The sequence below is a fragment of the Eschscholzia californica genome, unplaced genomic scaffold (assembly GCF_041429995.1).
Source record: "Eschscholzia californica isolate CP2 unplaced genomic scaffold, dmEscCali1.0.p SCAF_4, whole genome shotgun sequence".
In the NCBI taxonomy this organism is placed as follows: Eukaryota; Viridiplantae; Streptophyta; class Magnoliopsida; order Ranunculales; family Papaveraceae; genus Eschscholzia; species Eschscholzia californica.
Window position 1 is genome coordinate 34,717,204 of NW_028238461.1, and position 11,486 is coordinate 34,728,689.

General features: G+C 33.6%; 1 protein-coding gene and 1 non-coding gene across 2 annotated transcripts; both read right to left on the minus strand.

Annotated features, from left to right (window-relative positions):
- Nucleotides 1–4,568: 4,568 nt before the first annotated feature.
- On the minus strand, nt 4,569–6,500 carry LOC147544290 (uncharacterized). The gene has a single exon (XM_086635671.1). It carries the CDS (start codon nt 6,498–6,500, stop codon nt 4,569–4,571), a length of 1,932 nt encoding a protein of 643 aa, XP_086491797.1.
- Nucleotides 6,501–11,207: 4,707 nt separating this feature from the next.
- Nucleotides 11,208–11,279, minus strand: TRNAG-UCC (transfer RNA glycine (anticodon UCC)). Its single transcript has one exon. It is a non-coding gene; the product is annotated as a tRNA-Gly (tRNA).
- Between the last annotated feature and the right edge of the window lie 207 nt (nt 11,280–11,486).

The following is an 11,486-nucleotide window of genomic DNA, read 5'->3' on the forward strand; positions in this document are numbered from 1 at the left end:
TAGAAAAATAATCCAAAACGTATTGCAATAGAAAATGGTGTGCAAAATATGTCCTTAGCATATCGGATACTCACATGTTAGCGTACCGGGTATCACTACCCGCACTTACCAAAATGATCCACATACCAAGCAACATTAGCCATTGGTATTAACAATTGACTGGCTGCGAGGCAAGTGTGATGCCTATGGCTATGGGCATGATAAAAACTTTGTATATCTCTATGACTTCACTTGGTTATAGCCTTATAGGCACTCCACATGGCTTTGACTTGGCCCATATTGTCCCAAACTATCCCGGAAGGGTACACCCATTTGCTTAGAAGAGAGCCAAATTTTTATCCACATAAGGAAAATTAGGCATGGGGACAGATTCTAGGTAAGGAGAGGTAGGGCCATCTGGTCTCCAATTCAAAAAAATAGTTATAAGAAAAGATGGCCAATACGTGGGCAACCGTTTTTCTTATATGGACAACTAGAATAATTAATTTTTTTATATTGATACCAGTTTATAATGGGACAACTCTCTTTATTTTCACTCAAGTCCTCTTAGAATTAGATGTATTATTTTAACACCTCCCTCTTTTCTCATAAACCCTAATTAGTTTGGTCTTCTTCTACTACTTCATCTTCATCATCAACCCAAAATTATAGAGAGAGAATTTTTTTGGAGAAGATTATGACATCAAACAAAGGGAATAGAATTGTTGAAGGATATTCCTAACTAGAAAGATCAGATCTAAAAACCCTAAAACCTGTTAAACTTTTAAAACCTAGAAATCAAAAATTTCACAACCCTAGATTTTTTTACAAACAATTAGAGTTGTTCGTGCTTCGTAGAAAATCGACAAAACACGAGAGATCTTAATTTCTGAGTTTTTGTAAAAAAAATAAAAATAAATCTGACTTGCCAATTTCGTAAATTTCCTACGAAAATTTGGCAAGACAGAAGGAAACTTGCCACGAAAATCTAGCATATTTTCGTAAATTTCCCACGAAATTCTGGAAATTTCTTCTTCACTTCGATTTTTTGCCTTGAAATCGTTTTGTATTCTTTCAAACCGCCCAAACAAAAATACAAAATAAAATTAAAAAAGTTAGAGTTTTACCTCATCAATGTAGGGTTTGATGAAAACCCATCTAGGTTTGATAAAAAAACAAAGGGAAGTAGTAAAAACTATAGTTCACTAAAAAACAAAGAGAAGTGGTAGAAACTATAGTTTACTAAAAAATAAGGGAAGTGGAGATTGATGAGTTTTATCTTCTTCATTCATCTAGGGTTTGATAAAAACAAAAGGAAGTGGTAGAAACTATAGTTTACTTTTAGTAGCAGTACAAGAATAAGAATAAGACTAAGAAGAAGGAAGAAGAAGAAGATGATGATGAAGAAGATGATGAAGAAGAAGAAGACAACTTAGGTTTTTAATTTTGAACTATTATTTTGTTAATGGTCCACAAGTTAGTAACTGTTAGTATTTGAGACTTAATGGAGTTGTCCCCTTATGAAATCAAAGTCAACTAAGTCAAGCATAATTGACTCGCACTGGGCCCGAAAATAGTTGTCCATATAAAAAACAGTTGTCAACGTATTGGCCACCTAAGGAAAAAGGGGGGATGGCAGATTTGGGCACAAAAGATTGGACAAAAAACCACCGTTTTTTCATAATGGATAAAAAAGCCACTGGACAGAAATTACTAAGAAGGAAGGTGACCATGAGTCCCACCTATAAATCTTAGCTGCTTCGCGTTCAACTCCGTCCAAACTACGCACTTTTCTCTCTAGATTATACTTTCACGAACAAATTACTGTTTGTTTTCACTAGTGTCTTAAATATATGTGTGGTCACTGTTTAATTTTGTTTGCATCTTAAACAGATTGTTGTTTGTCTTGAACATAATGTTATTTTTCTTGAGCATACTGTTGTTTGTCTTGAACAAACTGTTGTTTTTGTTGAACAGACGGTTCTTCGTCTTGAACAGACTGTTGTTTGTCTCGAGTAGACTAATGATTGTTCATCGTTTTTTCTATTTTTTTTCATTCTTTTACCAAGTATTATTCATAGCATTGGCCCAGCTGTTTGCATCGAGCAAACAACTGATTTTTTATGCAAACTGTTTTGTATCAAGCAAACAACCGTTTGTAACAAGCAAACAAATGGTCGAAACATGTCTAGTTTATAAAACATCACAAACATATTTAGAAAACATCATATATATATATATATAAATAGATCAAAACAGATAAAATATATCATCATAATTTAGAGCATATCTGCTTTTGTCGAACAAACGACACTTGTAGAAAACAAACAACTGTTTGTCGAAAGCAAACAATTGTTTGCATTTAGCAAATAACAACTTGCAACGAGCAAATAACATTTTGCACCGAACTATTAGATGGTTGGAAAACAAATCAGATTTATGAGAAACATTTAAAAAATATCAAATATTTATAAAAACATATTAAGAAAAACATCATAAACAAGATTAAAACGAGATAAAAAAACATCATCATAACTCTAAACATATTTGATTTTCTAAAACATACAACAATTTTCATAAAACAAACAACAGTTTGTAGAAAGTAAACAACTATTTGCATAGAAGGATAGTCTCGTCATTTTAGAAAATGTGAACGTCACTCACCCGCTTGGATGAAAAATATTCGTGGCTGAAACTGCCATTTACTGACCTAAACTGTCATTAGACTATTTTATATTGTTTTTCATTTCATATTGATATTTCAGTGAATTTTTTTTCCATTAGACTAAGTTATTTTGGCCGACATTTCATATACAAAATTTATTATATAAAACGCAACGTTTTTTGCTGACTGGGACAAACCAAAAGATAAATCTAACCGTTTGTTGTGTTTTTTCTCAGATATTAGCCTTTAGATCTCTTACCTACTTAAAAAAAATACAATTCGTTCACCCACTCACTAAATCTATTATACAAACCCATGATAAATTTTAACCGTTCAATTCCCACATTTAAATCTCAACCCTTAATTCTTATCTCAAATTATAGCCACCATCATAAAATTAATGACAGATTAATTTTATACTGATGACCATGTTCACAATTTATTATCTCCATAACTTTTCAATATAATTGTGTTTTAGGTTATAAAACATAACCCTTAGATCTCAATCCCTAAAATCTCCTTAAATCTTAACCCTTGATATCTCCCTCATAACCTCTCTATACCCATAATTTTTCAAAAAAAAATTGTCTTTCGGTTATAAAAGAAGAAGGTTAATGAATTTTATCTCCCAATCCTTTCTCTATTTATACTTTACTCCTACAATCTTTCTTTCTTACACTTCTGTCTCCCTCTTTCTTACCAAATTTCTCATTTGTTAGTAGAAGAAATTTTTGTCGATGGTTCAACATTAGTTTTTCTTAGTTGATTTAGTACTAGCTTTTCTTAATTTTGTCAATATATTAGTAATGTATGATTAATACATAAAATTCAGTATATATATAGATCTTTTATTAATATTGTGTATTCTCCATAAGTTTACTGAAATATTTAATTGTAAATACAATTGTTGTATGGTAAATCTCATTATCTCTACATGTATCTCTTTCTCTACCGATCTACTTTATTTTCGCTTTCTATGTTAATCTTTCTAAAGTGAAGAATTGATTTTTTGTATCGTTTCTACTGGATTTGAAAAGCATCTATTTTGAAGAGTTAGTTGTCATTCTTTCTCTGATTTTACAATTTAAATCTATTATCTTTTTTACTTTTCAATTTTTTTTTGAGATGAGTAAGTGTCCAGGGTCGTGCCTGAGAATTTGGGGCCCCAGTGCAAAAATTTAATTTGGGCCCTTCGTATAATCAAAATATAAAAAAAATTACACACAAAATGATAACAGTTCAAAATAATTTGACTATAAAGATAATTGATCGTTTATTTATCAACTCAGAATGTATTTAAAAAGTATTTGAAGCAAAAAAATGTTAATTGAAATTTGTTCTCCTTGCATTTTTTGAAGCAAAATCATCAATTAAATCTTCGTAATCAATCTTGTCTAAGAACCCACTTTCAATGTTGAGCAAAGCTAATCCATTTAGTCTATCTTGCGACATGCTTGATCTCAAGTATGATTTTAAGAGCTTTAAGTTTGAGAAACTCCTTTCTGCTGATGCAACTGTGACTGGTATAGTCAATAAAATTCTGTAAGCAATACTATTAGCTGGAAAACAATTCATCTTCTTCAAAAAATCTAATACATCAGTAGTTTTTGTAATCTCTCCTGGCAAAATAGTTTGCAAGAGTTTCAACTCCACAAACAAGTCGTCTGGTTCAACATCAAAATGTTCTTCTTTCTTCAAATTATTTGAAAGATTATGACAACAAGATTTTAATTCTTCAACGCCATACTCACTTAACTTTTCCGGTCTCAACAAAAAGCCAAAATTTTTCTCATATACTTGATATTGTTCGAATCTTCTCTCTAATGAACCAATAGCTTGATCTACTAATAAGATGAAATAATGAACTTTAAAATTTTCTTCACCTGATGGTGGAACTAATTGTGATGATCCATCACCAGTCTCGTCATCTTTTTCGACGAATTTCACGTCTCTCAGGAAAAACTGGGTCAACTTGCATTTCAATAGCCATTCTCTTAGCATCAGTCATGGCTTCTTCAAATCCAGTTTCTCTATACTTCTTCAGATAATCAATCAAACCTTTTATTAACTCTATAGCAACGTCAATATGTATGTCCTTCGTCTGCAAACGTTTACTTACCTTATTAACCGCTACCAACAAGTTGTACCAAATTGTTAGACTTAGTAAAAATTCAAAATTATCAAATTCAACTCTTGCTATTGATCTTGCCTCACTACTTATTTTAGGTTCAGTGTCACTTTCTGCAAGTTGAAGTAAAGCTTCTCTAATTTGTAGAGGTTGCGTTATGATTGCCTTAATACTATCAACACGACTCTCCCAACGTGTAGTCGACAATGATTTCAGAGTAACACCTTTCAAATTATTTTTTAAAATTTGCCAACGCTTTGTAGAATTCGCGAACAAAGAATAAATTCGTTGCACTACTCCGAATAAGTCTTTCGCTTTACCATGACAATTAGCTATGTCACAGAGAGTTAAGTTCAGACTATGACAACCACATGCAGTATAGAATGCTCGTGGATTTATATCTAGAAGTCTTCTTTGTACACCTTGTTTGCACCCTTTCATATTTGATCCATTGTCATATCCTTGACCTCGCACATCATCAATCTTGAGATCTAAAGTCTTTAATGTTATTTGTAACTCTTCAAAGAGTCCTGATCCAGATGTATCATTGACAATCAAAAATTGTACAAAGTATTCTTCTATTTTCACAGGACTTCCAGACATATCAACACACCTCAAAACCAAAGTCATTTGTTCTTGGTGATTGACATCAGGAGTGCAATCAAGTATAACGGAATAATATTTTGCTTCTCTTACCTTTTTAAGAATCGCATCTCTAACTTTAGAAGATAATAATTGAATCAATTCGTTTTGAATACGATTACTAAGATAATGATGTCGAATTTCATTGTCTTGAATTCGACGAAGATGTTCTTTCATCAATGGATCATGTTCTGCCAACATCTCAACAAGACCCACAAAATTTTCGTTGCATTCTTGACCAATCTTGTGGTTGCTTCCACGAAATGCGAGATTATACTTCGAAAGATATTTTACTATTGAAATCAACCTTTGCAACAAGAATCTCCAATGATCTTTTTCTTTTTGAATTGAGTCTTGTATAGCTTGATCAATGGTATGCTTATTTTGAAATCGAAGCTGCAATCCAATCCAGGTGGCCATGTTAGATACATGGTCACTGCTAAGCTCATGTTCTTTAAGCCTCTCACTAAGATGTCTCCAGTCTCCGTAACCATCATTTGCTAACTGATTTTTTGAGAGTTTTTTCTTGAACAATTTGCAACAAAAGCAGAAAACTTTATCGACATCTTTTGAGTACACTAGCCAAATTCTATCATGTTTTTCTCCATTTGGTAATTGTCTAGTGTAAAATTTTGACGAAAAACATCTATTTGCCTTATCCTTAGGACCTTTCTTTAGTGATAAGTCTCTAATTGGACCTTTTTCAACTAATAGATCTCTCCATTTTCCAGCAAGACAGTCCCAAATTTTCGGATCATAAATATTATTTGGAATTTCATCAGTTGGTTCGTCAACTGACTCATTCAAATCATGATTAGGAATACCACCGTCAAACTCTTCATCAACATCCACGTTTTCGGAACTCCCCTCGTGAACCATATTATGATCACCATTACTTTCGTCTTCAATGCGGACTTCAGTTGATTCTTCATTATTTTGCTCAGCTACTGCCTCTTCAGTCGAAATCGGTTGTTGTTCTCTTATAATGAATTTATCAAGAGCTCCTCTTTGTGATTGAATCAATTTTTCTTCTTTTTTTTTCTCTTGCCTTTTTAAATTCCCAGATTTGTATTTTTTTGGTGCCATGTATTATAACTACATGAATAAAATAGCTTATCAATAATAATATAATAAAAATTATTGAAATATAAAATCGTATACCCAGTTGGATATTTCTTTAATAAAATACTAAAGACTTAATCTGATATAGCAATTATAACAACTAAATTAAAGCGACTGATGTAACCACAATGAATTATTGCTCTAGTAGCTAATAAATTAAGGTAATTGCCTAGTTTCATCAAAAACAAATTATAACAACTAAATAACAAGAAGAGAAATAAAAATAGAAAAAAAGATAAATTACCCGGTGATATTGATGCAATTATTTCAACTTCTATATAAATTTGGAAGAAGACTTAAGTAGGATAATGAAAAAATTGTTTTACACCCACAATTTATATATAAAAAAAAGTTAACTATGCCACAAGATATCTAAACCGACTAAGGGTCTGCCGTCTAAGCCCGGTTCTAAAAAATAGGAACAACCCACTAATAAATAAAAAACAAGAAACTAGAGAGAGAAAGAAATAGCCCGGAGAGAGAAATAATCCGGAGAGAGAAAGGTAAGTAGAGATAAAAATAGTAACATCCTAGAGAGAAGGAAAATAGAGAGAGAGAAATAAATGCGTTTTAGTGGAAAGTGGGCCCCATACTTACTTAAATATAAATATACTAACTCCTTTTATAGTTTGACTTTTTCAAACTCCCTTTTTATTTTTTAATTGGAAATGGCATAACTATAAAACAGACTACCAAACATTGAAACTTGAAAACCAAAAATTTTTTTTGGGCCCCACATGGGTGGTGGGCCCAGTGCGGGCGCCCTGCCCGCACTGGGCACTGCACACCCCTGTAAGTGTCAATTAGGTGGTAGTCTTACAATCTTTTAACAAGACTTCACAAATTATGTAAACAGATATATATATATATATATATATATATATATATATATATATATATATATATATATATATATCTTGCCGGTAATTTCTTAACAGGAGTTTCTTTATTATAACTTTTTTCTTGATTTCTTCTGTTGATTTCAATAAATATGAATTGTTTATCAATTCTTTTAAACAATTCGAATTACCTCCTGTAAAAGTCAAATGAATTTTTACCTTCATTATACGACTTCAAAACTATGCGATGTACTTCAAAACTATGCGATGTACTTAATCATTGACTTTCTATGATTTGCGAGACAAAATTGTCCGTGCCCTAGGGGCACGGGTTATAACTAGTAATATATATAAATTATGATGTATGTTATATTACTGTCAATAACCCGCTAATGAATTTAGTTATCTAGATAATAACGTTAAAGAAGATTAACTTGATGCACCGCGCCGCCACTAGACTTAGAATACCAACAACCAAAGTACAATATTAAAAGAGGTTAAGGGAGCATTTAAAGTTTGCTATATTGGTTTGCCTTTATCAGGGACCCAACATCTATTTAGATAAAAAGTGTAATTCTTGATATAGTGTGCGCGTGCATTATACTGCATAACATGATTATAGAGGATAAGCTTGAAGATCTGGTGAGTGTCAAAAATTTATCTGAAATACCTCATCTGAATGCGGTTATCGCAGAAGAAAAAACTTGAACATTTTCAAGTTTTATCCCTCGACATGACAATAGTAGAGGCAAAGAAGCTCTGTAAAAGTTATAAAATGCTTTAATTGTATATTTATGGAGAAGACAAATTGATGCTTGTATTAATAATTTTCCACTACAATTGTAATATTCAGGGATCATTAGGTGGTGAAAGAAGTGGATGGTTGGAAGTCGCCTCTAAAAGGCCTTTTGAAAATCAATTTCAATGGGGCGTATTGAAATACTATAGCGGGTGCGGCTGCAGTGGATAGAAATGAAGATGAGAATTTTGTAATGGCTTTATCGAGTAAAACAAATGCATCATTGACAATGGAGGTCGGCCTTTTGAAAATCAATTTCAATGGGGCGTATTGAAATAAATGCTTGTTCGAAGGAGAAGAACAACGTTCCATAGGAAATCAAACCACTTATCATTGAGATTACAGAGGAAGTTTCGACGCTACGAAATAATGATTTATTGAAGTGTAAAGCTAATAATGTTGGGTTTTGTAAGTCTCTAAGATTACTTAATCATCTAACTAACGTTGTAAGCGGAATCTCAAACATCATATGTTTAACGCTAGCTACCAGGATCAGATACATGAACTAATAATGAACTAGAAACTGAAAGAAGAATACCTGGATTCGCTTTTTCCGAACTAGATTCCAACGACTTTATCCCGAAGAAGATGAGAGCTCCAATTGTCTCTCCTCTACTTGAGACACCCGAGTAAGTGACTTGATCTCCCTTCTTTGTTGTCTGCTAAGACTCCATTGAAGGTTGAGAAGAAGAACCATTCTCCTTTGACTAATTAGATAGATTGGGAGCTTTTTCTCTAAAACCCTCTCTCTCCACTTAACTGTATATTGTGAGAGAAAAGTTGTTTTATCTTGAGAAAAATTCACACCTTTTCTGTCTAATGACCCTTATATAGAGAAATCCTAATAGGAGTCTCACTCAAATTAGATTTCAATAAGAGTCCCAGAAAAAACAACTCATCAGAACTCTTTCTGACTGAAAATTAGGGTTTCCCCTAATTTAGTGTGGTCGACCACTTAAGCCCATTAATGGGCTTAGCCTGGCCTTCCCACTCCCCTTTGGTGGCCGGTTCAGATCAACCTATTACTAGGCTTGATCTGGTCAGCCCAAAAGTGGGGTTTTCACTTTTTTGGACTTCTCTTTCGAGCTTGATTCTTTCTATCTTTTGGCACTATCAGACTGGATCATATCCATCTATAGGCAAGCTCCCACTAGTCAACTCTCTCCGATCAAGCCACCACTCTTTGGTGTAACCCGTTGTAGGATTCAGTCTATATCCATCTATAGGCAGGCTCTCACTAGTCAACTCTCTCCGATCAAGCCACCACTCTTTGGTGTAACCCGTTGTAGGATTCAGTCTATGTTAGCTGACCCGACGATCGTAAGCGACTTCTAGCTAAGCATTACGACTCCTAGTTGGACCAGACTAGATGATGATCTTCCAGATTAAGTCATCGTAATCCTAACTGACAAATTGAACGCATTGCCACCTTAGTCGAAACACACTCCTTCAGAATGACATCTCCTTCAGACCAAACGTGTATATCCTTCAAATAATGTAGTTCACACTCTTGCTAAGCATGCTTACAATAGTGATGTTAATCAGACTACAAAAATCTATTAGATTCCGAGTTATCTTGTAAGTCAGTTGGAGATAGATTTGTCCAACATGAATTAAAGAAGATAGCAAAATAACTTTGAGGTATTAACCTCCTTTGACCCCAAAAAATAAGTATTTTATATTAATCTTTCTGGACAGCAAGACACATAAAAGAGCCATTGAGAAAAAGATAACTATTAAACCAGGAAACACTTTTGTACTTTGAATAACAATTGGAGTAATGATGCACTCAATGCCAACTTTGATTCCAATACTCAGAACCTCATCAGAGCCATCCCGGTGAACAACGAAGGTAAAGATCAACTCAAATGGAAGCTCACCAAATCGGGTAAATTCACTGTTGCATCTATGTACCATCACTTAAGCACCAATAATATCACCCAGAATCCTAGCTCTCATAACTGGAAGTTCATCTGGTCTCTCCCGACCATTCCACGTATCCAAATCTTCATATGGAAAATTTGTAACAAAGCTCTCCCGGTTAGAGAGAGAATTGGTAAATACATTGATAACAACACTAAATGCCCAAATTGCATAGACACTGAATCTATTGAGCATGCTCTATTACACTGTGCTATAGCGAAAAATATATGGTTCAAATTCAATATCATCTCAGAGAATATCACGTCCATTGAGGAGTGGATCTTCTCGTGGGAAGAAAATCCTGACCTTTGTTATACGAAAGAGAATATTCACTTTACTACTATCCTATGGATCTTATGGAAAATACGATGTGACCACTGTTTTCAACATGAAATCAATGATCTCCATCAAATTATCAAAATGATAGAAAACTTTCCGAAATATAACAAAAAACCCGAGAAAAACAACCAAAAAACCAAAGAAAAATGGCAGCCTCCGACCAATGACTTTATTAAGATTAATGTAGATGCATCGTTCTTAAATGTAACATCCAATACGGGAATCAGTTTAATTGCTCATGATGTAGAATCAAAATTTATAGCAGCGCAAGTCAAATCAGCGAGAGCGAGAAACAGTGAAGAATGTGAAGCCATGGCAATATTATTCGGTTTAGAATGGGCGAAAGCAAAGAATCATAAATCAATAATCATTGAAAGTGACAACATCAATCTCATCAAACACCTTCACAACAAACATCATACAATTAGCTGGCAATCTCATATCCACATCAGAAGAATTCGAGAAAGTAGAAAAGAATTCGATGCGGTCCAATTCAAATACACAAGGAGAGAACTCAACTCGAATGCAGACAAATTAGCGAAATGGGCAAGGAAAAGAAACAAAAGCAAGACGTGGAAGAATGTTCCTTGTATTTTAGTTGATAAATATTGTAATAACGTTTTTATAAATTAATGCAAAGCTAGTTCAACAAAAAAAAAAAAAAACATATATACACGTATGCTCGATAATGGAGTTAGTCAGGCACCTGGGTGATCATAACTCATAAGACTGATTTGGGTACGGGTAACAAGAAAATAAAAAGGAAACGAATGCGTTTGCCGGGAGTCGAACCCGGGTCTATTGCTTGGAAGGCAATTATCCTAACCGTTGTACTACAAACGCTTGGACATATCAATTGCTGAACTACAACTTTTTTAGAGAAGTTGAAAAATCTTCAATCCTAAATGTGCAATCTGAAAGGTGTAAAGTTGGAGGTTTCTTGATTTAGGGTTTTGGATTTAAATTGCTCGGAAGTCTCGACGGGTCGTTCCTTAAGAGCTATAAGAGAGAGAGCTGCCAACAACTGGTAACTCATTTGCTAAGTGCATC

Bases quoted from the DNA above. Each gene is read 5' to 3' on its own strand.
- LOC147544290 (XM_086635671.1), bottom strand. From the start codon at position 6,500: ATGGCACCAAAAAAATACAAATCTGGGAATTTAAAAAGGCAAGAGAAA.